General features: G+C 50.1%; 1 protein-coding gene across 2 annotated transcripts in view; it reads left to right on the top strand.

Annotated features, from left to right (window-relative positions):
- The window catches only part of USP48 (ubiquitin specific peptidase 48), a 31,939-nt gene that overhangs the window by 767 nt on the left and 3,254 nt on the right, over positions 1 to 27,918 (top strand). Inside the window, exons 2-23 of one of the 2 annotated variants that reach the window (XM_054648007.2) lie at positions 406 to 526; positions 613 to 754; positions 1,801 to 1,928; positions 3,388 to 3,512; positions 4,068 to 4,176; positions 5,361 to 5,494; positions 5,662 to 5,744; positions 6,329 to 6,508; positions 9,018 to 9,143; positions 12,240 to 12,389; positions 14,719 to 14,919; positions 16,162 to 16,276; positions 16,404 to 16,534; positions 17,823 to 17,894; positions 20,662 to 20,786; positions 20,928 to 21,050; positions 22,889 to 22,950; positions 23,411 to 23,521; positions 24,149 to 24,267; positions 24,931 to 25,037; positions 26,859 to 26,963; positions 27,417 to 27,572. In XM_054648007.2, the coding sequence (XP_054503982.2) occupies positions 406 to 526; positions 613 to 754; positions 1,801 to 1,928; positions 3,388 to 3,512; positions 4,068 to 4,176; positions 5,361 to 5,494; positions 5,662 to 5,744; positions 6,329 to 6,508; positions 9,018 to 9,143; positions 12,240 to 12,389; positions 14,719 to 14,919; positions 16,162 to 16,276; positions 16,404 to 16,534; positions 17,823 to 17,894; positions 20,662 to 20,786; positions 20,928 to 21,050; positions 22,889 to 22,950; positions 23,411 to 23,521; positions 24,149 to 24,267; positions 24,931 to 25,037; positions 26,859 to 26,963; positions 27,417 to 27,572 (2,725 nt within the window). The remainder of the gene's footprint in view (positions 1 to 405; positions 527 to 612; positions 755 to 1,800; positions 1,929 to 3,387; positions 3,513 to 4,067; positions 4,177 to 5,360; positions 5,495 to 5,661; positions 5,745 to 6,328; positions 6,509 to 9,017; positions 9,144 to 12,239; positions 12,390 to 14,718; positions 14,920 to 16,161; positions 16,277 to 16,403; positions 16,535 to 17,822; positions 17,895 to 20,661; positions 20,787 to 20,927; positions 21,051 to 22,888; positions 22,951 to 23,410; positions 23,522 to 24,148; positions 24,268 to 24,930; positions 25,038 to 26,858; positions 26,964 to 27,416; positions 27,573 to 27,918) is intronic. The other variant, XM_054648008.2, reaches the window with a different exon arrangement.

Here is a 27,918-nt window from a genome sequence, read left to right as displayed (position 1 = left end):
TCCCACTCCAGGGTTGTAGGGACCCCTCTATGCCTGACTCCCCATTTATGGGGGATCCCATTGGGCTAAAGGGAACCCATCTCCTTGCCTGGATGCACAGCACTCATCCTGGAGTTGGAGCAAGCCCTATCCCTGCCTGGCTTCTCAGATATCGCAGATCCTCTTGGTCCTGGAATCCCCTTTTTTTTTAACCTAAAAACCCCTCTGGTTCTCCACCTCCTTCCTCACCCATGACCACTGTTTGGGGGGGGGGGGGGGGAAGGTGTTCCATGTCTCATCCCATTCAACATTACGTGCTTCCCCATATCCCCCCTACCGTCACCCTGCCAGACCCCAGGGGACACGGGGGTGACAGCTGGGGTCTGTAGGGGACATGGGGGTGACAGCTGGGGTCTGGCTCCCCAGGAGGAACTGCCGAGGGAACCCCAACTGCCTGGTGGGCATCGGGGAGCACGCGTGGCTGGGTGAGATTGATGAGAACAGCTTCCACAACATCGACGACCCCAACTGCGAGCGCCGCAAGAAGGTACCCAACCCCCCCCCCCCCATGGGGCCAGGGCCACGCTGGGGACAGGGCAGGTGACCTGAGCTGGCCCTTTTTCTGTCCCCCAGAACGCCTTTGTGGGCCTGACCAACCTGGGTGCCACGTGCTACGTCAACACCTTCCTGCAGATGTGGTTCCTGAACCTGGAGCTGCGGCAGGCGCTCTACCTGTGCCCCAGCGCCTGCGGGGACGGCGTTCCCAAGGACACAGGTGAGTGGCACAGAGGGGTTTGTTCCCTCCCTAAAACCCCACCTTGGGATTAGGTTGGTCAGGAGAATTCATGGGGGAAGCTCTGGCTGTCTGTGCCGTCGCTGTGCTGTTGGTTCAGAGCCATCATCTGGATTTTGGGAATGAACCGACCTTAATCCAGGTGATATCCTAGGTCAGAGTGATCTGAGCTGGTTGGAAATGAAGGTTTGGTTTGGGCTTGCTAAGGCAGCCTAGTGATGGTGCTGGGGGTGGAATGTGTGGGTCAGGGCTGGTCTGTGCTGTGGCAGGGCTGAAATTTGGGCCCCACACAGGATTAAGGCTCCCAGTTTTTTCTGCTCTTTGGGAGGCTCTGGGTCAGCACAGCCACCTCAGCTCTGCTGCTGTTTCATGGGTGTTGGAAATGATGTTTCACCTTCTGGGGTAAATAAGCTGGTTTTTGGGTAGTTGGTGCATGCTGTATAAACCCTTCACTCACAGCTCATGGTGGGCACTGCAGGATGGAATCATGGAATCCCTAAGGTTGGAAAACTCCTCCAAGATTATCAGTCCAACCATTCCCTCAGCACTGCCAAGCCCACCATTAGCCTATCTACCCAAGTACCACATCCAGACAGTTTTTGAGCACTTCAGGGATGGGGACTCCACCACTGCCCTGAGCAGCCTGTTCCAGTGCCTGTCCACCCTTTCCATGGAGGAATTTTCCCTAATATCCTACCTAGACCTCTCCTGGAGCAACTCAAGGTCATTTCCTGTCATCCTGTCCCTTGTTCCCTGGGAACAGAGCCTGGCTCCACCCTCCTATCTGAAAGTTGCAGAATGTAAATATTTACAGCTGAACTTGATGAATCCTAAGGTTTTTTCCAACCTAAATTATTCTTTATTTGGCTTGTGCTGGGATGTGCTATCATCACCTACACAATCCACTTCAGTTTTTCTGACAACTCAAACTACATTTCCTTCCAAGCCCATGACATTTAATGGTTGTGAAACACTTGGAGCGATCCCTTCTCACCCTGAATTCCTGCTGTGCCTTGTGTTTTTCCCAGATTATGAGCCCCAGACCATCTGTGAGCACCTGCAGTACCTGTTTGCTCTGCTGCAGAACAGCAAGCGGCGCTACATCGACCCCTCGGCCTTTGTCAAGGCGCTGGGGCTGGACACGGGGCAGCAGCAGGTGTGTGGGAGGGGACTCCTGGCACTTCCAGAAGCTGGGAATCACCCTTGGGTGCTCACTGGGCAGCTCCCAGCTGGGTCTGGCTGCTGGGTGCAAACATGAAGGGGGAGGTGAGGCTGCAGGGCCCTGTCAGAGTGCAGGGGGGAAATAGGAGGGCACCAGGACATCAGGAGTGCCCAAGGAAGAGCCCAGGGAGTGATGGGATGAGGCCAGGGAGATCAGGAGGAGAACAGGGAGCAATGGGATGGAGAGAGGGAGATCAGGAAGGTCCCAAGGAGAAATGGGATGAGGACAGGGAGATAGGAGGAACCCAGGGAATGATGGGATGGGGCTAAGGAGCAATGGAATGAGGCCAAGGAGATCAGGAGGAGTCCAGGGAGTGAGAATGGGGAGTGATGGGATGGGGCCAGGGAGACAAGGAGGAGCCCTGGGAGTGATGGGATCAGGACATGGAACAATGGGATGATGATGCAGAGATAAAGAGGAGCCCAGGGGCAGTGAGATGGGGATAGGGAGATCAGGATGGAGATAGGGAGATCAGGAGGAGCCCAGGGAGTGATGGAATCACAACATGAAACAATGGGATGAATACAGGGATATAAGGAGGAGCCCATGGAGCAATGGAATGAGGCTAGGAAGTGATAAGTGCAAATCAGGAGGAGCCAGGGGAGTGGTGGGATGAAGCCAGGTGAGAGGGCCCTCCCAAGGGTGAGGAGATCCTCAGGGGGAGGTGGATGAGCAGGAGCCAGCCAGGATCCCAGGGCAGCACGTGGGAGCTGAGTGCTGAGGGGCTGCAGCTGGAGAGAGCCTGGGAGAGGGGCAGGGCTTGGAAATCCACTTGGAGAGGTAATGGGAGGTTTTGGAGCAAGAGCAGAGCACTGGCAAATGTTTCCTTGGGAGGGTCAGGAGAGGAAGGAAGCTGACCAGGGACACCAAAGAGCAGCTGAGAGAAGCCAAAACCTGTTTGTTTGTGGAAGAGAAGAACCAGGGCAGGAGAGAAAGGCCCTGAGCTGGGTGTGGGGAAGCTCTGGAGCATTGCTGGGATCACCCAAAGGACAGCCTCTCATTTTTGGGGTGTTTTCATTTCTCTTCTCACCTCTGATCTGAGCAGGGACAGCTGCAAAGAGGAGGATCAAGGGGCTCGAAAGCCCCACAGGAGGGTTTCTATCCCTTCCAGAATCCTGGGAGGAGCAGGCCAGAAGTCAAAGCCCCCAGCAGGACTGGCAGGGAGCCAGGGCAGCTCCTGCTGTGCTCCCACACTGAGGGCCTCACGCTCCTGCTCCTTTTAGCCAAATTCCTCTGTTTTCCTCAGTTCTCCTGCCTGGTCTTTATTTTCCATGCTGTTCACGGAGCCTCGGCTCAGCCTGTGTGGAGGGCTCGGGGTAATTAGCAGTGAATTAGTGACAGGGTTGGGATTGTGCTGTAGTGGATTGTTAATGAACTTGGTTTTCCCTTTCAGGATGCCCAGGAGTTTTCCAAGCTGTTCATGTCCCTGCTGGAAGATACTTTGTCCAAACAGAAAAACCCAGATGTCCGGAACATTGTGCAGAAGCAGTTCTGTGGAGAGTATGCCTATGTCACAGTGTAAGTAATAATTCTGGGAAGACCCTTTCTGTAAATATTTAAATTTTTAGAAGAATTCAGGAGGGAAAGATCCCTCCTAGCAACCAGAGCAGGCAGTTAAGCTGCAGCAGAAACACTTTCTGGGAAATATTTACCTTTTCCTTTCCTGTTCCTGTGTGTGTGGTGTTGCTGTGACAATTCTGCAGCTGCTTTTACTCCTTTAATGAGAATTTACCAACTAAACCTACAAGTGAGTTAATGGAGTGGCAGGTCCGGCAGCCAGAAAACAACATCCTGGCTGTTGTACTTTCATTCCTGTGTTCTCAGAGCTGGGAATTTCACCTTAAAAATAAAATATAATGGTACATGCAAGTTGTGACAGGTCCTGGTAGGTACTGTTAAGCTGTTTAAACCTTCTCCTGGAGTTTTTATGGTCTGGAGGTGTGAATCTCCTTAGCCCTGACTTTGGTTTTTCTCCTGGTTTTATACAAGGAATATTTTACCAAAGACTTGGGAGCCCAATGCATGAGCCCTGACCTGTCCTCAGATATATTTTTGTCTTCTTTCCCATCCCAGCTGCAACCAGTGTGGCAGAGAATCTAAACTGGTGTCTAAATTTTACGAGCTGGAGTTAAACATCCAAGGACACAAGCAGTTGACAGACTGTATAACAGAATTCCTCAAGGTATGAGCTCGTTGGGGTTGGAGTCCTGCTATTTTTAGCAAGGAATTTCAGTTCCTTCCTCCAATTCACAGCCTTCGAGGTCGGTGTCGGGGTGAAGCCACTGACTTGGCTCAGGGAGATGCATCCAAGTGAAAATGTTTTTTTCTGCAGACCCAAAAAATGAGGATTGAGGCATGGAGCAAGGAATAGCTCAGTGACATCACATGCTCCTGTTATGGCTTTAAAAAGCACTTGAAAGTTGCATTTTTAGTTAAAATACTTTGCCAGGAAAGTTAGGGAAAAGTCTCTGCCTGCTTTGTCACGGATAGCACTGGGAGAACGGCTGCTTTCCATGTTTTCTGTGTCAGTGCTCATCTGCATAGCAACAGGAGACATTCCCTGCTGAAAAATGTGCTCTCAGAAGTACCAGGGAGTGCTGGGAATAGCTGCAGGAACAGCTGCAAGTGCCCTCAATTCAGCTTGAAAATTTCTCTGGATATGAAGTTCAGCTCTGGCACACTAAGGTGTGGATTCCACTCAAACTATTTAGGACAGAACTGACCTGAACCCTTTCCTTGAGCTCCTTGCTTGCTGCTGCACTCAGCAAACCAGTTGCTCTGCCTGGAAGGTCTGCCATGAAAAAAAAAAAAAAATAGTTTTGGTGTGCAGATTGAATTCCTGAATTGGAGAACTTGACATTTGTCTGCTCCTCCTTCACACAGAACAACCCTGTGACGTTTTTAGAGGGGTTGGAATTTTCCTCTGGCCTAACCCTGCCCTTGGAGCTGCTTAAGCAGTGAGTGACTCCTGCAGGGTGATTTTGGGTGGCTGAGCAGAGGGCTGTAGTTTCCAGGCTGAAATGTGGCTTTACATTAACTGGGTCCATGTGAACTCGTAAAAGGGGTGATTTAATTATTTTCTTGGTATAAACCAACTCAGTCAGGCGAGGAGCAAGAGTAAGAGACTTGAGAACTTGGAATGGGGCTTGATTCAGTCTAAAACATGCCTTAAAGTGAGAGCAGCCTGTTATGGCCATGCTGTAAAGTGCAGTCATTTAACTCAGAAAAATTTGGGCAGCAGCTGAGAAAGACTTGAATCGTTAAAATAACTTTGGTGTTTCTCATTCTCCAGCTGTTGAGTAGCTCAATTGACTTTTCAGTGCTGACATGTTCTCAAGACCTTTCCCTCTGCCTCTCCACACTCAGGAGGAAAAATTAGAAGGGGACAATCGTTATTTTTGTGAGACTTGTCAGAGCAAGCAAAACGCCACGAGGAAGATCCGGCTGCTCAGCCTGCCCTGCACCCTCAATCTGCAGCTCATGCGCTTTGTGTTCGACAGGTGAGTGGCAACACCCTGGAAACTCTTGGGGAAGTCACTACCCTGCTCTTCCTGCTTTAATTTGAGGTGTCTGAGCCTCTCAAGGGGTGCTCAGGGGTTCAAGGGAGGTGTTTTGGGATGGGAGCTGTTGTTGCTGTGCCCTGAGCCACAGCTTTGCCTCTGCACAGACAAACTGGCCACAAGAAGAAGCTGAACACCTACATTGGCTTCTCAGAGCTGCTGGACATGGAGCCTTTCATGGAGCAAAAAAGTGAGTTTGGGGCAGTTTTTTGTTATCTTTGCCCATTGCCTCTTGGCAGATCTCCTCTAATTCTGTTTAGGAGGAAATTCCTCCCTGTGAGGGGGATGGTGTACAGGCTGCTCAGAGAAACTGTGGCTGCCCCTGGATGCCTGTAAATGTCCAAGGCCAGGTTGGATGGGGCTTGGAGCAGCCTGGGGATAGTAGAAAATGTCCCTGCCCACGGCAGAGAGGTGGAGCAAGATGGGCTTTAAAGCCCCTTCCAACAAAACCATTCTGGGATTCTGTGATTCCTCTCAAATTTTGCTTGAATTCCTCTCAAATTTTGCTTGAATTCCTCTCAAATTTTGTTTGAATTCCTCTCAAATTTTGCTTGAATTCCTCTCAATTTTTGATTGAAAATTCTGTCCAGAGTTGTTTGAAGCCCGTATTTCAATCAACATCCTTGTTACTGAGCCCCAACCTCTCAGCAATGTCCTGAAGCGCTGTGAGTTCAAGTGCAGGCTTTGCTGCCTGGTGAAAACACGAGGTCCCAGGGCAGGAAGGGTGAGTGCTGTTGGCTGCAGAGCTGTGTGTAAGTGCTGCCTGCCTTGCAGACGGGGTGTACGTGTACGAGCTGAGCGCTGTGCTCATACACCGTGGAGTAAGCGCCTACTCCGGGCACTACATCGCCCACGTGAAGGACCCACAGACAGGAGAGTGGTACAAGTTCAACGATGAGGACATCGAGAAGATGGAGGGGAAGAAACTCCAGCTGGGAATTGAGGAAGATTTAGGTAAAACCTTTCAGTTGTGAGTGCCCTTTTAAAGTAACTCTTTCTACCACAAGCACGGGCGTCCTGCTCCTCCCCAGAACGGGCTTGGAGGAACGTGGGAAACAGCAATCCTGGGGATTGCAGCCAGATTTGCTTGTTTCAGCCCCGTGTGAGTGTTTACACCTCGTGATCAGCTGCTCTAGTATTTCTCTGGCTGCCACATGGCAGATAAGACGCTGATAACACGGGCAGAGGGTTCCTATCAGGGAGCAACAGGCGGGTGCCACTTCCTTGGAACAGATAAGGAGAATGCTTTCAGTTTTCCTTAACACATTATGGTTCTATTTCCACTGAGGTGTTTGACTTGGAGGCAGTAAAAAAGATTTTGATCCAAATAACAACTTGGAAGCTAAAACTGCCTTTTTACTCTGAGCTTTTTCCTTGGTGCTTTTCTGTTTTCCTGGCTCGTCGTGTCCTGCCCATATCACTGTGTTCCTGGACTGGAGAATTTCTTGGAGATTTCTTGGAAAGCTTGGGCTGAGGATGTGAATTTCTTACTCTGCAGTCAATAAATAAGAAATTGGAGTTGAAATGGTTTTGTAGTGGCTCGGTGTCCTCTAGTGCAGGTGCTCACAGCAGGGAAAGCCAGGGAAATTATGAAGAAATTCACTTGCAGTGCAAGCAATCCATTCCCAGGAATTGTTACCCACCAGGATGCTTTGCTGTGGTTAGAATTTATGGAATGTTGTTTTTCTTTAAGGCATCTTTAGAGGGAAAAAAAAACCCCTGCAGATTTAAGTGCTCCCTTAAACCTTCTCCCATTTCCTTGTTCTCACCTGCACGAGGTGCTGGAATATGTACAGAGAATGGGCAGTGGAGCTGAGGAAGGGTCTGCAGCACAAGGAAAAGAGTCTGGAGAACTGAGGAGCAGCTGAGGGAGCTGGGAAGGGGCTCAGCCTGGAGCAAAGGAGGCTCAGGGGGCCCTTGTGGCTCTGCACAGCTCCTGCCAGGAGGGGACAGCCAGGGGGGGTCGGGCTGTGCTCCAGGGATCAGGGACAGGAGCAGAGGGAACAACCTCAGGCTGGGCCAGGGGAGATTTATGTTGGACATTGAGGAAAATCCTTCATGTAAGGTGTAGTCAGGCATTGGAGGAGGCTGTGCAGGGCAGTGGTAGAGTCACAATCCCTGGAGGTGTTCAAAAAGTGTGTGAACGTGGCACCTGGGGACAGGGTTAGTGGTGGGTCTGGCAGTGCTGGGTTAATGATTGGCTTTGATCATCTTGGAGAGATTTTCCAGCCTTAGTGAGTCCATGTTCCTGCCTGTGCCACCACTCTGTCCTTGGAATGGGGACATTCCTCCCTCCAGGCTGGAGCTGGCCGGACATCTAGTGGTGCACAGGGAAACTGAGCCCTGAACGGCACCAGGGCAGCTCTGCCTTTGTTTTGACCCTCCCCACTCACCAAGTGCAACAAATGAAATGCAAGTAAACTGCTGTGACCTCAATTTTATAAAGTTTCACGACCTCAATTTTATAAAGTTTCGTGCTTAGCTGTAAATGTTCGTATTTCTCGTATTTCAAGTCAAGGCTGTTTAGAAAATAGAAGTAAAGTGTGTTTAGGAGCCTCTTTAAGCTGGGAGCTTAATATTTGTATCAAGTTTTGATGTAATTTGCCTGTTCCAGGCAAAACTGGGGCCTTTCTTTGTTACAAATACATGTAACAGCAGGAGAAGGTCAGTAATATAAACTGAAGGTCTGTAGGGGGGAGAGTCTTGGCCATGCAGATGGGAACAATTCCGAAAATTCTTGAATAAAATGCAAATAAATAGAGTCTGTGAAGTCCTCTGGATAGTGTGGGGGGAAAGGCACATGAATTTTTTTCAGAATTTGGGGGAAAGAAACTTAATAATTCAATGGCCCACTTAGAGTTCAATTTGTGGAACATTGTTCCTTTAATTTTTTCCATTATTTTGAACGGTTTGATTTTTGAAGCTGCAGCTGTAGATAAGTGTTTTCCTTGCCTGAGAATCCATCTGGAAACAGCAGCTCTTGCAACACAACTTTACATCCCCCAGCAGCTGCTCACAAACAACCCTTTCCATGGCTCTTGGCTTCCTAAAAGCTTTGCTGTGTTTTTTTTTCATATCCACCATCACCTGTAAATACGATTTTCTTCCCTGAGGATTTGACTCTTTTCTTTGGAGTCAGGACAGCAGAACAAGAGGCAAAAGGGAGAAAGGATGTTTTTCCAAGAGTGGCTTTTGGCTCAGAGAAGTTCCACTGGGGAGAGAAGAAAGGCTCTTGAGAAGGGAGGTTCAGAACAGGCTCCTAAATTTAGTCCCTTTGATTTACCCAGAAAGGCTGGAGAGATTTGGGGCTTTCTTTGGGATACAATTTTGAGCCGTGCCAAGCCCAGTGCTTGGCACAGAGGCCTGGCACAGAGAAGCTGGCTGGGTGGCAAACTCATCCCATTAATGGAGGGCCAGGGAAGGAGCTGGTGTGTTGCTGAGGCTGTGCCTTTTGTTCCCACAGCCGAGCCATCGAAATCCCAGACCCGCAAGCCCAAGTGCGGCAAGGGCACGCACTGCTCCCGCAACGCCTACATGCTGGTGTACAGGCTGCAGGCCCGTGAGAAATCCCTCACTGTGCAGGTGCCAGGTGAGTCCTGGGGGGCTGCTTGTCCATTCCTCACTGTGCAGGTGCCAGGTGAGTCCTGGGGTCCTCCTCTTCCATCCCTCACAGTCCAGGTGAGTCCTGGGGGGCTGCTTGTCCATTCCTCACTGTGCAGGTGATCCTGGGGTGCTGCTCAGCCATCCCTCACAATCCAGGTGAGTCCCTGGGGTGCTGCTTGTCCATTCCTCACTGTGCAGGTGCCAGGTGAGTCCCTGGGGTCCTCCTCTTCCATCCTTCACAGTCCAGGTGAGTCCTGGGGTGCTGCTCTTCCATGCCTCACTGTGCAGGTGCCAGGTGAGTCCTGGGGTCCTCCTCTTCCATCCCTCACAGTCCAGGTGAGTCCTGGGGTCCTCCTCTTCCATCCTTTACAGTCCAGGTGATCCTGGGGTGATGCTCAGCCATCCCTCACAGTCCAGGTGAGTCCTGGGGTGATGCTCAGCCATCCCTCACTGTGCAGGTGCCAGGTGAGTCCCTGGGGTCTTGTTTGTCCATTCCCCACAGTCCAGGTGCCAAGTGAATCCTGGGGTGCTGCTCTTCCATCCTTCACTGTCCAGGTGAGTCCCTGGGATGCTACTCAGCCATCCCTCGCAGTGCAGGTGATCCTGGGGTGCTGCTCAGCCATCCCTCACGGTCCAGGTGCCAGGTGAGTTCCTGGGGTTCTGCTTGTTCCATCCCCCACAGTGCAGGTGCCAGGTGAATCCCTGGGATCCTGCTCAGGGTGAGGCCCTGAGGTCCTGCTTGTCCATCCCTCACTGTGCAGGTGCCAGGTGAGTCCTGGGGTCCTACTCAGCCATTCCTCACTGTGCAGGTGAGTCCTGGGGTCCCGCTTGTCCATCCTTCACAGTCCAGGTGCCAGGTGAGTCCCTGGGGTTCTGCTTGTCCATCCCTCACTGTGCAGGTGAGTCCTGGGGTCCTGCTTGTCCATCCTTCACAGTCCAGGTTCCAGGTGAGTCCCTGCAGTGCTCCAGGTGGGCCAGGAGGCAGAATTTTGCTTCAAGACCCATTTAGGGCTAGGAAGTTCCTGGAGCCTCTCTGCTGTGGTTCCAGGCTGGGAGAGCTGGAGAAGGCCCCAGGGAGATCTTAGAGCCCCTTGCAGTGCCTAAAGGGGCTCCAGAAGAGCTGGAGAGGGAATTGGGACAAGAGATAGAGTGCCAGGACAAGAGGGAATGGCTTCCCACTGCCAGAGGGCAGGGTCAGATGGGATATTGGGAAGGAATTCCTCCCTGTGAGGGTGGGCAGGCCCTGACACAGGGTGCCCAGAGAAGTTCTGTCTGCCCCTGGATCCCTGGAAGTGTCCAAGGCCAGGTTGGATGGGGCTTGAAGCAGCCTGGGGATAGTGGAAGGTGTCCCTGGGTGAAAAAAAATGATCTTCAAGGTCCCTCCCAAGCCACTCCAGGATATCATGATTTTTGACTGTTTGCCATGAGCCCCAAAGGTGCTGTCTGGCACCTTGGTGTCTTGACCAGTGAAACCCCTGAGTTTTCCCAGCACTTAATTAACATTAAACTGCCAATCCCTCCCATGTGCCCACTCAGGCATTGCTTTGTTACCCAGCTGATCAAGCTGGGAAGGGGACAGGAGGAGCTCATCCCTCTGGGATTCACCATCCTGCTTGGATCCCAAAGGTGCAGGAGAGCAGTGTGGTTAAATGTCATCAGCAAGGCACGAGGAGGTGAATAATCCTGACAAGATGTCAGGTTCTCTCTGTGACTGCTTCAGCTTTGCCACATCAGGAATAAATGACATGAAAATAAAGAGGCTCTGAGCCCCCAGTGGGAATTTGGGCCAAATGCCTTCGTGTTGTGCTGTAGAATTATGGGGGTGCCAGAACTCCCTGTGGGCTTTGCCCTGTGGGTTTCATGTTTCCTGTTAGGCTGCTCCTTGATTAGAAATACTAATTAGGCCCCTGGTGTTGAGGTGTGTTCCCCCTTCCCTCATTTTCTGTGGAGTGGGGACAGCAGAGGTGGCAGATCCCTTTGGATCTCTGCAGAGGGGGTAAATCATACACCTTATTCCCCTCTAATAACACCCCAAATCTTTCCCAAGCCCCCCCTGTTTAAAACACACCCTCCAAGACATAAAACTTCAGGAATTAGCACTAATTCCTGCCTGGATCTGTATTTTCAGCCTGTTTCCTGAGCTTTCTTGCTCTCCTTTTCCTCCTACCCCTCTGCCCAAAACAATAACTCAACAAAAACCTCCCCACCCAGCTCCAAATTCCTGCACAGCCCCGCGGTTGCCTTTGTTTCCCGTGGAATCCTGCCAGGGAACAGGGAGTGAAGGGCAGCAGTCGAGCTCTGTGGTTGTGGGGAGGTTTCATGGAACTGTAAATTTGAGGCATTTTGCTTTGATGCTGTTAAAAAGCGGCTTTTCCGGGACAGTGGAGAGACGTAACTTGGCTCTGATCTCAAGGAGGTCAGGCTGGTTATTCTGTAATATTGGATATTCTCCCAAGGTGGATATTTTGGTCAAGAATTAACCTTTTTGCAGCTATTTTAGCTCTTCAGAATAATTCTAAATAGGAAAAGGCCTCAGATAAGCAGAGCTTCCCTCACTGCTCCCTCGCACCAGCCCTCTGAGGGAAGTGGTTTATCTGCTTTTTTCCCTGCTGAGGTTTGGTTTGTTTGGGGTTTTTCCATCAGTGGCAGCAAAAATCCCCATTTCCTTCACCTTTCTGTTGATCTGCCCTGGCTAATCTCCCATCTCCTGAGGGCTCTTTGCCCTTGGGATTGCAGTTTGCTGGATTGCAGGTCGTGACAGGCTTTGAGTGTACGCAGAGGGTGAAAAGCTTTTGTTTCCCCCTGGGAATGATGAGGAAGGCCAGAGGGAGCTGCACTTAACATTGCAACCAACCCCAAGTAAATTATTTTCTTGGGTGCAAAACTTTGCATTTAATCCTTTGCACCAGTCAGTATCAGAGAGAGCAGGGTCCACGTGCTTGGCCTGGGGAAAGGCCTCGCCCAGCAAGGCTGCGGGAGGGAATTTTTAGGTTTGTTGTCCCCAGATAACCCATGGTAATTAACATAGCTGGCATTTTCCCTTCAATTCCTGGTTTGTTGTTTTTTTTTTTCTCTTTCCCAGCTTTTCTGCAGGAGCTGGTAGAGCGGGATAACTGCAAGTTTGAGGAGTGGTGCAACGAAATGGCCGAGATGCGCAAACAGAGCGTGGCCAGAGGCAAGATCAAGCACGAGGAGGTGAAGGAGCTCTACCAAAGGTTACCCGCCGAAGCTGGTCTGTAAGACATTGTGGAGTATTGCTGTAGTAGAGCTGTTAAGCTTAGGAATGATTTGTGACTAACTCCCAGCTCCTGTGGCCTTGCTGGAAGGCATTCCCGCAGCCCTCTGCAAGGGGAGAGCTTCATGCATGCTTACATTTGTTTTCCCTTTGCTTCTTTTCCTGCCTTAACCTATTTTTCTCCTTTCTTTGCTCATTCTCATGGCCTCTGGCATCGCTAATTCCCTCCTGCTCCTTCCCCATCCGTCAGCCTCATGCTTTGTGACTCTTTTCTTCTGCCTGGTGAGCAGCTCAGCTCGTTAGGATCATCGAGGCGGAATAACTGCCTGCTCCCAAATTGCCAGCTCACAGCAGGTTTGGGAGCTGGTGAGCCCGATTCATCAGCAGGTAACAGGCTAAGAGAATGCCTGACCTCCAGCAGAAAATTACTGGATCCATCCCTGCCAGTGCTTCACTGCTCTATGTCTCAGTTTTGTAGGGAGACTAGGGTTAAGCATTTTCTCCTCGTGTCTTGTTGCCTCAGCACACTGAGTTTTATTTCCCACCTTGTTTTTCTCACCCATCTCTCACAAAACTTGTTCTATCCATCCAGCCCTGAGAATTTGTTTTCACTATGTACCTCTCCTAAAAACTGCAGAATAATTACAATTGAAGACTTAAAAGTGGGTTTAATTGTGTGGCCTGTAAGAGAATTCACTGTTCAACTTTTATTATTGGATGCTCAGAGTCCACCATGAGATTGGAGTAGCCCAACAGCAACTCCTGTTCCTGTAAACATCTGCCTCTCCAGTTTGGGAATGCAGGTGTCAGGAAGGTGTCACAGCTCCCCGTGAGCCTGAGCAGCACTCAGATGTCACTGTGAGATCAGAGTTGTGCTGGAGGGATGAACCTGCCCTGAGTCACCCGTGAAAAGGAGCAGCAGCAGCACAGTTCCAGTGTGGTTTTCCTCAGCAGGAACAGAAGAGTTTGCTCTCGGCAGTTCTGATGTGACAGAGGAATAAATCTCAAAAAAATAGGATTTTTACAAGTGCAGGTGAAGCTCTTCTGCCCCAATTTAGAGATGACAGGACCTGAAACTTTGCCCTGAGGCACCCTCTGCCTGCTGCTGGCACGTCATGGGCACAGCACTTCCAGCACAGCTGGAGGCAGCGTCATTCCAGCACTGCTCCGGGTCCTATCTCTGTGGAGCTCGGGGCTGTCTCTGCAGCTGTGCAGACACGTTTTCTGCCAGCTTTGTGGAGCCTGCCCCAGAAAACCCTCCTTTCTGGGGGAGGCAGTTTCATCCCAAACTAGCAAACCGGTTCTGACAGCGATGCAATTCTCTGGAGGTCACGGCTGTGGCGGGCATTGCGTAAGATGAAAACACCGTGGATTGAGGCTGTGGAGGAAAAGAGGCTTCACAGAGCTCCAGTGCAAGCTGGAGACACAGTGTTTTCCTGTCTGCTGTATTTTCCTCTTGCTTCTCTGTTGCTCCCTCCTAGGAAACGTGAAGGATTTTTGCTCAGTTATAAATGTCACCAAACGGGTGCATTTCCCCACGGTTTCAGAGCTGCCCTCGTGGCAGCACAGAATGGGTTTGAATTCTTCCTAATTTCTTCCTAAATTCCCAGTCATCCACTGAAGGGTTGAGGTGATACTGTGCCTCAGTATTGAGATACAGGGGTTTCACCCCAACCTGCTCATACAAGCACTGACCTGCTTTTGAACCTCAGCTTTGTATTTCTTTTTCAGCAAACAAGGGCAAACCTGCTGCACTGCTTCAGCAAAAAACCTGAGCAAGTTTCCATTTGCACTGTAAATTTTAGAATTTTCTCACCTAAAATTGTAAGAGACACTGAAAATTTGGGTGCTGAAAGGACAGGGGGAACACTGATTTCATCTCTGCTGTTGTTGCCTTTAATTTTCAAATTACCCCAGTGAACTGTCTCTGTTGTAGAAAAAGCCTGTAATGTATGATCATGATTTAAATATTATATCAGTCCCTTGATGGGATGATAGGAAAACCTTCCCCTTTCCTCGACTGCTCTCCAGTAATCCCCAAAAGGTTTGAAAGCACTCCCATTCCTCCTTGGAGCTGTTGCATATTGATTGCTGAATCCAAAATGATCTGCACATCTTAATCTCACGAAGCTCCTGTCTTCCAAATCTGTGACACTGAGATCAGAATGGGGTGGGAGTAGCTGGATCAGACCTTTGAAAACTTGTACCTCAGAGATTTAATCAACAGTGATTGCCTGTTAATTTTTAAGAGTAATTATAAAATACCACCTGGTGTTGGAGCTGACGTGTATGGTCTTGCTTCTCTTTGTGGTTTCTCCCCTCCCAGGTTCCCCTTACGACTTCATCTCTCTGGAATGGCTGCAGAAGTGGCTGGATGAGTCCACTCCTCCCAAACCTATTGATAACACAGCCTGCCTGTGCTCCCATGGCAAACTCCATCCTGATAAAATATCCCTGATGAAGAGGATATCAGAATACGTCGCCGATTTCTTCTACCGCCGATACGGAGGAGGGCCCCGGCTCAACGGTAACATCCTCTCCCAGTCACCTCCTGCCTCGTGGTTTGGAGCCTTGTTCTGATCCCAGCCCTGTTTTGAGCCATCCTTCATCATCTTAACTTTATTTCAGTGCATGGCTTTAGTGCTGCCTTATTTCCAGGGGATTTTTTTAATGCCACTTAATTCTGTTAGCATTTCCCAAACCCATTTAGGGTGATCACAGGGTCTGCTTTGGGAAGGGCTGTTCCTGGAGGAATTGCTGTGGAGGAATGGGGCACTTGGCTTAGGAAACATAATACTTGGAAGGTTTGAAGGCGATTCTAGAAAATAAAACTTGCACATGCAACACTCCAAACTCTTGACAATTATTTTCTGAGCACCCACAGCTCCTGTGTGGGCTGGGTTTTACGAAATATTAGGCCAAAAATATCCCTTCCTGTCTGTCACCTCATCCAAGGAAGCACTTACCTGTTAGCCTGCTCCTGCATCTACCACCCATTCTGCTTTTCAGGGTCAGCCCAGCCCCTCCAGGCTTTGGGCATCCCCTCATCAAGCCCCAGGTTTCATTCCTTTTAGGAAGTTGCTCAGTAACTCCCACTGAGACCAAATTAGCTCAGCTCCTACTGGGAGCTTGTAGGGAAGAAACTGCTTGTGACGCAGGCAGCCTTTGTGGGGAAAAACAGGGCAAGGTTTATTAGTCAAGTGGAAGATTGCCTGAAGGGTTGTGGGTTGAGTATGGCTGGCAGGGAGGGAGGGATGGATGAAAGGATGGATGGACACACTGCTTCCCTGCTCCTCTTGCTCCAGGATGCAGATCTAAGCACACACCCAGCTAGAGGATTGCCACTGGATTTCCACTCCCTTGGTCCAGGGCAGCCTTGCAGGAGGGTGAATTTTCTGGGTTGCACTGTCAAAGTGCCACAATGCAGGTGTTTGTTTTCCTTGTTCTCCTGGCATTTCCTGCCTCCTGTGGCTGGGTGCTGGGCTGCCCTGGCTCCCTGCGACTGCAGGAGCTGTGAGAGCAGATCTGTGAAGCAGTGGAACAGATCACAGCTCATTTGAAGTATTTTATGCTTCTTTAAGCTTCAAACGTGGCCTGATGGGGCTGTAGCCCCCAGGATTTCCTCATTTACACATGAAATCGCCCATCCTGAGGCAGGATAGTTGGTACACACCTATCTGAGGGCCTTCAAACCAGCAGGAAACGACCTGTGCAATAAACCACGCAATTAATAATGTAAAAACCTGTTTTTCTTTTCCCTCCCACCCAGTCAAAGCACTTTGCAAGGACTGTGTGGTGGAAAGGTGTCGAATCCTGAGGCTGAAGAACCAGCTGAACGAGGACTACAAAACCGTCACCAACCTGCTGAAGATGACAGTCAAGGGGTATGGAAGTCCCAAAGATGCTTTTTAGAAGTGCTTAAACAGCTTTTTCCTAAAAATTTCCCCGTTTGGGCTCTGAAGAAGGGAGCTGTGGTTTTGGGGTACCACACCTTTGGTTGTCTCCCTGCAGGACCGACGGGTTTTGGGTTGGAAAAGCCTCCTTGAGGAGCTGGCGTCAGCTGGCTCTGGAGCAATTAAATGAGCAGGACGAAGATGCAGAGCACAGTAATGGAAAAATGAATGGAAATGCACAAAACAAAGGTATTTACTCCCGATTTCCTCCTAATTTCTGCTGCTGTAGAGAGCTACCAGCTCTGCCTTATCCCTCCTAACAAAAAACACCTCAGAGGTTTCTGTAGCTGTTTTGTTCCCCTTGTATGAGTAGGGAGGAAAGGATAATAAATAAAAAAGGCCTTCATTTAAGGAGCTTTTTCTTTGCTAATCTTGAAAACTGCGGGGTGATCTTCATGCTGGAGAGGGAGATGAGGTGATAAGTGGTTTTACAAAGCCGTGTGAAATTACCACCCCAGACACATGATCTTTTTATCCACTTTTCTCTGAATGAGAGAGCACAGGGAAGGAAGAAACGTGAAAATTACCGTGGGGAAGGGATGATGATGATGTTTATTGTGAAGGTTGAGGGATAAAACAGCACAGCTGATGCAGCAGCACCGGGAAAACACAGCCTGGGATCAAAAATCATGAAGTGCACTCCATTCTGTGCCCATATCATGAGAATAGATGGAGGTTTTATTTGCCTTCTGCTCTTTAAATGGTTGAAAATCGTATTTTCTTGAGCTCCTTTGAACTGGTTAAGAAGCTTGTTGGAATGGAAGCGGGAATGATGGCTCAGGGCATTGATCTTGGGCTGGAGGGCACCTCAGCCCCCCTGATAAGGAGTACTCATGGAGAAAAGGGTATTTCTGGGTTTCCACTCATCCTTCCTCGGGGTGGCTTCGATTCACAACAGGTTGCAACTCCCAGTAGTGCATTTGAATTAGTTACAAGCCAGGTTGCTCGTTAGGCAGCTCGTTAGAGGCTCTTGCTGACACGTCATTGTCTTGATGATGCTCCCTTCAGTGGCCAACACTTGACTTGAACTAATTTACAGATTGATGTAGGGCTTGTCAGCCCCCTGGCAGGCTCCCCCTCAGTTTGTCAGGCAGCATCTGGTTTAGATCAGGAATTTTGCCAGGAATTCTGCTCCCTTTGCTCTTACCTAGGCTTGTGTTTAGGTTAAACTCGGAGATGTCTGGGAGCAGGGAACCCCTGCGGTGTTCCAGCCCTAACAAATGCATCCTTTGTAATCTCACAAAGGCCTGGCTTGTGCTCCATGCACTTCAAAGGCCTCCTACGTGACCTGGGGGCTGTAATCCCGCCTGCCCACAGGCCAAGACATCGGAGAATAACAAATTTCCTTCCAAATTTTCCCTTGGGTGAGGGGGTTTGCTGTAATTTGAAAGGCGACCGTGCTCCTTTCCCTGTAAGAATTTTTTCCTTGGGAGAGGAACTCTGTGCAATCCTCTTGTATTATTTTTTTTTTAATTAGATGAATCAAATGAAGAGAAGAGGGAGGAGGAAGAGGAGTTAAATTTTAATGAAGACATCGTTTGCCCACATGGTGAGTCTCTCCGGGGGATGGAGCTGAATATCTCCGTTGTTGCCCACTGCTGCCCACATTAACCTTGCAGCCTTTGCTCCAACTGTGGCCAGCTCGAGGAGTCACTGCCCAAGTGTGCTTAATTCTCATTTTCCTGGTGTTTCTTGCCTCCAAAGTTTTCCTTGTAGGCAGACTCTGTAAGGACTCAGCCAAGCAGAGCTGTCAGATGCTGAGCTTCCCATCCTTGCATGGGCAGCACCAAAGCTCTGCAGCCGTTTGGAAGCTCTGAAAGGAGTAAGAGAGGAAGAGGTGATGTAAATCAGTGCAGGTGGGAGCTGAGAGTACCTGTTTAACATCCTGGTTTGCATTAAAACAGGAGCACTCACCCAGCACCTGGGCCAGGACCACTCCTGGATATCGATTTCCCAACCTGCTGTGCTTTGGTGTTTGTTTACAGAAGGTTTTGACCTCCTATCAGTTGTTTTGAAAGTGATGCCTCATTAGCTGCATCCTTGGCTACCCTGTTGTTTTAATCTCACTTTATAAAGCTTGTGTTCCCAGCCATAAAACCCAGTTTCACTTAAGCTCCTGTTTGCAGGTATCAGTTTGTGGGGAAGCTCATCTTACCTCAAACAGAAGAAAAAATGGCATAAATTAGCCACACATCTCCTGTCATCAGGGGTAGTCAAGAACCTGGAGTAAGGCTTGAGAAATCTCATTTTCAAGCAGAGTGTTTAAGCACTTTGTCACGATTTTAGCTGTTACTCAGTGCCTTGAACGCTGCATTTCCCTTTGCCTCGGGGCTGCTGCTGTTCAATAAAAGCATGGAGCATGGGGATGGAACATTTAGGGAGCCAGACACGATAAAAAAATAGGCCAATAGGCCTTTGGAAAATGTATGGTGTTAAATTGCTGGTTGATCTGTGACTCGGGGTCATAACAGAATAAATAATACTAAATAAGGGGGCTGCTGGCAGGGCAGGTTTTGTTGTCTTGAGTTAACCTCTGATTACTCATGGAAAACAAGCTTTCCACCTTGAAAAACTCCCTCTGCAGTGGATCAGCAAATCTGTAGTCTTGTTCCTACGGCCTTAATTTTGTGGTGGAGGAGGTTCCTGCCTCCATGGCAGGCTTTGGAAAAGGCTGTTCTGGATCTGGGAGGGCTGGCTGGCCTCCAGGAATGCCACCCGGGCGTTCCCTTCGCAGCTCCCTTTGCATCCCTGCTGCAATTCCTCGCTCTCCAGTAGCTGCCTGATCCCAGGGAATTTTTTCCACATACCAAGTTAAGCCTTCTTTGATGTCCGTGCCCAAAACACGTCCCTGGATGATGGGAGTGGGAAGCAGGGTCAGCAGTGGTTGGGTTCATCTTCCAGATGGCAAAACACTTGTGCCCTGCAGACCCAGAGCTGATTTTTCCACCTCTTTCACTCACCATATTAATCTGTTTTCATTAATCATGTGGTGTCAAGGCACTTATTTGTACAAGCTCCTTTCTTTGCCCATCCTTGCTGGCTCTGGGCAGCATCCTGGGCCAGCCTCTGGAGCCATTTGGCCTTGTTGGATGAAGCTCAAGTGGCCAAGTGCTGCACCAAGGCCTGACCTTTGTTTATTAGAGGAAAAGCAGGAGGGGAGCATTGCTATTTTTTCCTCTTCAGGGCTGGCCAAATTCCAGGCACGGCTGGAGGGAGTCGTGGGCCTGAGGAGCTGCTTGTCATGTTAAAGAGCTGCTGGGGAGGAAGGAGTTCCTCTCCTGTCTCTGCAGCTCTCCAGGCTATAGAAAAGCAGATAATAAGGGACTGTGCCCTTTGGACACCACAGTTGCTGTTTTCCTTCCCTCTTCACAAATATTCCCAAATCCTCTTCGCATCCTGGTGTCGCAACGGCTGCTGCTCCCCGTGTTCCTCCCTGCATAGAGACTTCCCAGCTGCTGTCTCCAAGGGAGATGAGCTTGTGTTTTCCCCTTGGCCATCAGCAGCCCTGTGAGTGGGCAGCTGGTCAGATCCCAGAGCCTTCTCCCGTTTTTCCAAGCCTTGTTTATCCGGCCAGCACGTGCCGTCCTTGTGCACGCGGTGTCCCAGCGCCGGAGTGTGCCTCCTGCTTCCACCCCTGAGACTGCAGGCACAAATGGCTCCTGGAAATCCTTCTTGGGCTCTTGGAGCTGCCTCAGCATCAGGATAGATAATCCTGATATCAGGATAAATAATCCTGATGGATAAATAAGTGTTCTGGGGGGGTAGCTGGTAAATCTTGCTTGGTATCTACACATCCATTTATTGCCCAGAGTAGATTTAGGGTGCAAAATCTGCCATTTCCACATTTTCAGGTGCTTGGATAGGGCACATGAAACTGTGTTGAGATTCTAGAGTGGGAGTTGGGGGTTTTCAAGGACGTGGAAGGCACCTGGTTTCATGGAACACAGGGTTATTATCCTGGGGCTCAGCAATGGAGTCACCATGAGGATGTAGCTGTGGATAGCCAGGATCAGAAAACAGAAGCCCTGTGCCCTCTGGCTGCTCCCCACATCCCTCCCTGTGTTTGATCAGCTGCTTAGGCCGTGGTCTTGGAAATCTAAAAAGCATTTTTATAAATTAAAGTCATGTTATTATTATTTTTTTTATTCTCTGTCTAAAGGAACCAAGGAAGGAGTTGAAGGTGACTTTCCTGCTTTTTGCTGACGTGGTGTGGATTTCTTCCCCACATTTGTTCCTTGTAATCTCTTCAATCAAGGGCTGCAAAACATCCCTGAGCATGTTGTGATCAAAGCCTTTCCTTGATTCTCTCCCTGCAGGTGACCTGTGCATCTCTGAAAATGAACGGAGGGTGGTTTCCAAGGAAGCCTGGGAGAAACTCAAGCAATATTTTCCAAAAGCCCCCGAATTCCCAAATAACAAAGAGTGCTGTTCCCAGTGCAAGGTATTTGCCAAATACTCCCCTTTTGTTGACTGTAAATACTGCTTGTATTTCTGGTTTCCCTTTTTAACCCAACCCTGTGCCATGGAGGAGAATAAAGTCACCTTTAGTAGCAGCTGGGGTGTAATTAACTGTTTCCTGCAGATTTTGGAGCGTGAAGGGGAGGAAAATGAAGCTCTGCACAAGATGATGGCCAGCGAACAGAAGACTTCTCTGCAGAACCTGTTCCATGATAAATGCAGGCCTTGCCTGGGCAGCTGGCCTCAGGTAGGGAAGGAGGGGGATCAGGGGATGCAGCCAAGCTTGGGAGAGGTTTTTGTTGGCTTTAATCCCTCTCCTGCCCAGAGCAGCTGTGGCTGTCCCATGCCTGGAAGTGCCCAGGGCCAGGTTGGACGGGCTTGGAGCACCTGGGATAGTGGAAGGAGATCCCAAACCATTCCATAACCATTCACTCTGTGCGTGCCAGCAGAGCTCTCACTGTGTTGTGCTGAAGTGTGACTTCCCTGGATTGGCTGTGCTGGATCCTGCAGAGCCAGGGGAATGGCTGCTGTGCCAGGGGAGCTGTGGCTCACTCAGGGAGATGACAGTGACAATGTTGCTGTCATGGTTGTATCCGTCCCTGGAAGGAGGGAACAGCACATCCACTTCCCACAGCTCCTCATCAGCCTTCCTGTGCAGGAGGATGCTGGGACACACCTGAACTTTGCCCCATCACCACCTTTTCCTGCTGCTTGGGCAAAATTCAGGTGTGCTCCAGCACCATCCTGTGTTCCAAAAGCTCAGGGAGCTTCCCAAAATGCTGAAGCCCTCCAAAGAGCAGCGGTGGCTGTGCAAACCCTCTCCTAGCAGCCTCTCCAGGAATTTTTGGGGGTTTGAGGTGCCCAGAATGAGCTGTTGGCTCCAGTCCTTGGCTCCTGGGAGTCTCGTGGTGCTGATGAATGGCTGACTCTGCAGTCCTGCCAAGGTGCATTGGCAGGTGTCTGCCTCCATCCCTCGCTGCTCCAGCTGGGAAGAAAAACTGAGGCAACACAGATCCATGGCTCAGAACCAAGGAGACCCAAAATGGTTTAAAAGGAGTTTTCCTTTCGTGCTGAGCTGCAGAGCTCCAGGTCCTGTCAGTGTAGGTGGTTAAGGCTGTATCTGATTGGATTTGCTTTTGGAGCTGGAGGAAGTTGGAGCTCATCACTGTGGGTCAGACATAGAAGGGTCTCCACCAGCAGGATTAGATCCTTCTTTCCCTTTTTATCCTCCTTTCCCTTTTAATTTCCCAAGGGAGCCTCGTTGAAGAGAGCTGAGGATCTTCCCTGAGGATCTTCCCCTCAAGCCTTTGGAGTTGTCCTAATCCAAAGTTGAGGTTTGGGGAGGAATTTTCCAGCAGAAATAAGGAGAGGAAGGGAAATTAAAAAGTGTATATATATGTTTGTGTGTATATATATTCTTTGGGTATTCCTACAGAATATATATATTCTGAGTTTTCCTACAGAAAGATGGAACAAGCCCTTATTTCTGTCTTTGGGAAAGGGGTGAGGATAAAGGAGAGCATGGAAGTAATTTTGTCACCCAGCCCTTGGGGGCTGGGTAGTTTTTTGTCCAGGAGCAAACAATTTAAAGAAAGATTGGGACAAAAACCCACAGATTATCCCAAAAACGCTGTCTCATTTGGTGCACAGCTGTGGTTTTGTATCCCTGCTGCTACCAAAAGGAAAAACTTGTGGATTTTGATGCTGGAAGCAATTGAGGGGTGCTGGGGTGTTCTCACCCCATGCCTGTGGGAGTGAGGGGTTCACCAGCTTCAAACACTGAGTACCCAGCAAGAGGAACCACACTGGGGAGTCCTGGCTGCTCCAGGGAAATGCCCTTTCCCACTGGGAATTAAAAGTAATTGGATCAAAAGCTCAAGTAACTTCACAATAAACACAAGATTAGCAATGGCAGTGCTTAGTACCTGATCCCAAATTATTTTGCTTGGCTTTCTCAGCCCACTTGGATGGAGTTGTCATGGTAAAGCAGCACCGAGGTCTCGAAGGGAGCGAGCACTGCCGAAAAACCCAACAGTCATTGTTGGGTTCATTAAAAAGATCCTTTTCCCTCCTCTTTTCCCCCAGGAGACGGATGAGCTGTATATTGTTTCGCAGTTCTTTGTAGAAGAATGGAGGAAATTTGTCAGGTAACTTGGCTGGAGGGTTTTGGTGCTTTTTATCTCTTATTTTGGGGGCTGTAGATGTTTTGCTTCTGACTGGCAGCACAGTGAGCTCATGGAAACAATGAAGCTGGTTTTTGCAGGACTTGTTTCAATTGTAATACAGTGTAAGACACTGAATTTCCTTGTTTGCTGTGTGTTAACCAGATGGTCAGATAAGCTGGTAACCTGATTAGTTTTTTCATCTGTCTGGAGCTGTATCCCAAAGGTCACCGCTGGGGCTGGAGATGGAAATCTCTGCTGGTCAGAGTCATTCTGCACCGCAGAGGAACGCAGATCTGATTTCCTCATCACTCATAGTTACTATTCCTTGTTGGAATGCCTTGTGTAAATACTCACCTGCGATTTCTTCCTGTTTTCCTGAAGAACTGTGGGGTTTTTGGTGGGATAACCTGATCCACCTTTCCAAAGCTCTTCCCTTTTGCAGGAGGCCGACGCGCTGCAGCCCCGTGTCCTCCATAGCAAACAGTGTCCTGCTCTGTCCCCACGGGGGGCTCATGTTCACCTTTGCTTCCATGACCAAAGAAGACTCCAAACAGTGAGTTCCTTCCCTCCACACACTTCCCTTTTGCCAGGAGCCTCGGGAGAACATTCCCAAAGGAATGCTCCTGCCTGCTGAGCCACAGCAAGATGAGGAGTAACCCTTTCCCTCAAAATTACCACCAAGGCTTTCTCAGAGCCACCCCAGCCTTCCTGCAAGGCAAGACTTAAACTGTCCAAGGATGCAGGGTCAGGAAAATAGAGCTTCCTTCAGCTTGGTTTGTTCCTGACAATAAGCACTCTAGATTTGGCCAGGATGCAGAAACATTCTGCTTCCTTACAATTTGCTTTCCGTAAGCCTTTCCCCCCCGGAGTGCTGGCTGCAGGGCTGGACTTCATGCTCCATAGCCTTGCTTCTGCAGTGATGCAGCACTAAAAGTAGGAAATCTTCCACTCCTTTCCTCCTCCATCCCTCCCTCCGGCACACCAGGAGCACAGCAGTGTCACTAATCACAGGCTGCTGTTATCTGGCTCTACAGGCCCTCCCGTGTCGCTGCATTTTGGATGGATTTTACAGCTTTTCTTTCACTGACAGACCAACAAGCCAAAAGAGGGAGGGATTTTCTGTGAGTTTAGGGCTTGGCTTTTCCAGTGTCATAAAGCACCTGCCTGTTCCTTTGCACAGTATAGCTCTGATATGGCCCAGTGAGTGGGAGAGGATCCAAAAGCTCTTTGTCGTGGATCACGTCATCAAAATCACCCGGACCCAGACGGCCGAGGGCGCCCGCTACGCCTCCGAGCCCCGTGAGTGACCCTGGGAAGGGCTCCCAGGGCTAGAAACTTCTGTCCCAGGGGGTCACTGGGAAGCACAGAGCTTGGCAGGGTCCCCCCTGCAATGCTGTGTCCAGTTCTGGAGTCTGAAGCACAGGAAGGATGTGGAGCCACTGGAGCAAGTCCAGAGGAGCCCACGGAGGTGCTCCAAGGGCTGGAGCTCCTCTGCTCTGGAGCCAGGCTGGGAGAGCTGGGGGTGCTCAGTCTGGAGAAGGCTCCAGGGAGACCTCAGAGCCCCTTCCAGGGTGTAAAGGGCTCCAGGAGAGCTGCAGAGGGATGTGGGATAAGGACCTGGGGGGAGAGGACACAGGAAATGGCTTCCCACTGCCAGAGGTGGGGTTAGATGGGGTATTGCAGAGAAGTTCTTGGCTGTGAGGGTGGTGAGGGTACAGGGTGCCCAGAGCAGCTGTGGCTGCCCCTGGATCCCTGGCAGTGCCCAAGGCCTGGAGCAATCTGGGATAGTGGAAGGTGTCCCTGCCCCTGGCAGGGGGTGGATGAGATCCTAAAGGTCTCTCCCAGCCCAAACCACTCTGGGATTTAATGTGGTCACTCTCAGTTAGCAGTGAGGGCCCTGCCCTGGGCTCTGGGGAGCTGCAGCAATGAGATGTTCTCTGTTTCTCCTTGGTGTTTGCCCAGAGCTGTGCCCCGAGTGCCGGGAGGGGCTCCTGTGCCAGCAGCAGCGGGACCTGCGCGAGTACACCCAGGCCACCATCTACATCCACAAAGTGGTGGACAACAAAAAGGTAGGGACTGTCCCCCAGCCCTGCCCAGCCAGGCTCCAGGAATGCCCCCAGGGGGCTGGCACAGCTCCCATGTCCCCAGGGCTGCTGGGGATCCTGCTGGTGGTGGTGAGGGCAGAAAGCCCCAGCTCTGCAGCTTTGGCAAAACCGGCAAATTGGGACATTGTGACTCTGAAAATTCCATCTCCTCGAGGCTGCCTTTTGCCAAACCAAATCCTTTGTGTGTTCAGGGATGCTCCCAGCTGTTTTCTCTGTCTTAGCTGTGTCCCCAAGCTGTACCTGCTCTCCTCCCCCTCCAATATTTGTCATTTCCTTTCTTCTTGCTCAAGTGACATTTTAATTCCTGGATAGAAATGAGCTCTTCCCCTCAGTGCTGGTGAGACAATGAACTTGGAGATGATTCTCAGGATCCCCTGAAGCTGTGAATTTTGCTTTTACTGGTCTTAAGTGTCAGGATCAGCTCTAGAACTGGTTTTCCAAGTACCCAAAGCTGGTTCTGGTAAACCCCCCTCCTCAGGGCTCTTAAGAAGAGAGCCAAAGGTGGGCAAGCTCAGATGAAAACAATTTCTGCACCTTTGGAGTGTGGAGTGAGTTTTTTTTTACCCTTTCCTTGATTTCCTCCTCCCTGCCAATCCCAGGGAGGCACTGGGGAAGCACAGGGAGCTGGAGGCTGGGTGAGCTCCTGCCTTGGATGTGAGATGTGGATCACGCAGCACCGTCTGGAGCCCTCAGCCTTGGGCTTTCAGCCTCAATCCCCAGCCTGAATCCTCTTGGCTCTGGTGCACGAGAGGGTTGGGTGTTGTATTTTTCTGGCACTGGACAGGACTGTGCTCACACGTGGGGCTGGCAGAAAAACAGGGAGCTATTCTTTATGGAGCAGCTGGAGCTGGAGAGAGGGGGTGAGAACGTGCCCACGAGATCCCCCAGTAACAGGGCAGCCTCAGCAGGATGGGAAGCAGCAGGAATGCTGGCCAGGATCACTGTCAGCAGCACTGAGAGCCACTGTGCCCTTCCTGCTGGCTTTGAAAAATCAAGGAGTGTTTCCCAGCCCCTCACCCCTTTTCCTCCCTCCTCTGCACCACCTGGTTCTTCCTTGGGGTGAATGGTGCTGCAGAGGGAAGTCTCATCCAGATAAAATCATTGTAGGGTGGCACTGCTGGAATTCAGAGGGCTCTGGGGAATGTTTGGGAGCTGGAATTGCATTGTTAATTGCAAATACATTGATGGAGAAGAGAGCTCTTGGCATCCACATCTCCTGGGCTCCTGCAAAGCCCAGTTCCAGCTACAGCATAGCTGGGAATTTACATCCAGGCAAATCTATGCCTGGAGTGGCTTTCACTGACCTGAACAACCTTTTTATTTTTGTATTTGTGTAAATTATTTAGATTTAATTTACTTACAACCTCCAGCCCCATAAGTAATGGTGCTGTGTGTCCCTGCCAGGCTGCTGCAGGGGCGGATAAATGTCTTAATTCACAGAAAATACTTTCTCCATGTTGAGGCTTTTGTAATACACTTGGATCAGCCAGCTGATGGGAAGGGAACCAGTCAGGGGCTCAGGAGACTTTCCTTTGCCTGGAAAGGAGGGCAGGAAGCACCTGCAATTCCACAGGGGGGGATTCCTGAGCTGAATCCCACTGAGCTTCCACACAGCTGGGGAGGGCGGAGGAGCCTTTGCAGAGCTCATGGAGCAGCTCCCAGGGTTGTTCCTGGGCTCTGTGGATGGAGGTGGCACCCAGAGGTCTCCAGGAGCTGTTTGCCAGGGTGGGACAGGCCATGTGGATGCTGTTGGTTGCTGTTGGAGAATGATTTTTATGACTCCAGGTAATGAAGGACGCGGCTCCAGAGCTGAACGTGAGCAGCTCGGAAGCTGAAGAGGAAAGGGAGGAAAACAAGCCAGAGGGGGAGCAAGATCCCGATTTTAACCAGGTAGAGATGAAAAATCCCATCAGGTTCCTTGATTTTTGTACCATCCTCTTGAGTCAGCATGATGGGATCACCACCCTCCTCCTCTGCATCTCACTGGCAGCGGAAAAGTGTCTTAAAAAGTGTCTTAAAAAGTGTCTTAAAAAGTGTCTTAAATTGCCATTTGAGTGGTCAAACCACACCAGTGCTGGGTTTGGAGAGATGAAATACAGATAGGGATTCGTGTGCATGTGGAAATCTGCCCCAGGCTGGCATTAGGACTAGGAACTGAGGTTTGAAGGCAAATCCTTTGGTCATCTCCACACTTGCATGCTTCAATTGGCTTTCCAAGGGGTTTTTTCATCACTTCCTGCCTTCCCTTGCGTGACCAATTGGCCCAAAACACTCTCTGGGATCTGGGAAGGTTCTGTTTATCCCCAAACAGCTCAATCTCCTCATTTTTTGCCTCATCTCCAGGCCAATGGTGGCACAAAACGCCAGAAGCTGTCCCACCAGAGCTACATCACCTACCAAAAGCAGGGCATCAGGAGAAGCACGCGGCACCGCAAGGTCCGGGGCGAGAAAGCTCTGCTTGTGTCAGCCAACCAGACCCTGAAAGAGCTGAAAATCCAGGTGAGGCAGAAAACACACAGTGAGGAGTGTGGGGCACAGGGAAAGGGTCTGGCTGTCCCAGGAGCTGGGGATGTCTCTGGTTTTGGTTGATAATTGCTGCCCTGAGATGTGCAGGGTGTCTCTGTTTCAGTCTGTGCAACTGCAGAACGAGTCTGGACTCTTCACTTTTTGGTCTTGAGGTTGTTTATTAATTCTTATCTATAAAATTTTCTTTCTGCCCAGCCGAGATCTGCTCAGCAGGGCAGCCACAGGCACTCTTTGTGTTGTCCTTTTATACTACAAACTACATATAACGCATTTACACTTAATTCCCAATACCCATCACCTGTGTTAGACAGTGCACTTC

Source organism: Agelaius phoeniceus, chromosome 24, assembly GCF_051311805.1.
Source record: "Agelaius phoeniceus isolate bAgePho1 chromosome 24, bAgePho1.hap1, whole genome shotgun sequence".
Classification (NCBI taxonomy): domain Eukaryota; kingdom Metazoa; phylum Chordata; class Aves; order Passeriformes; family Icteridae; genus Agelaius; species Agelaius phoeniceus.
The sequence above is the reverse complement of the archived record's forward strand: the minus strand, read 5'-3'. Positions and strand labels throughout refer to the sequence as shown.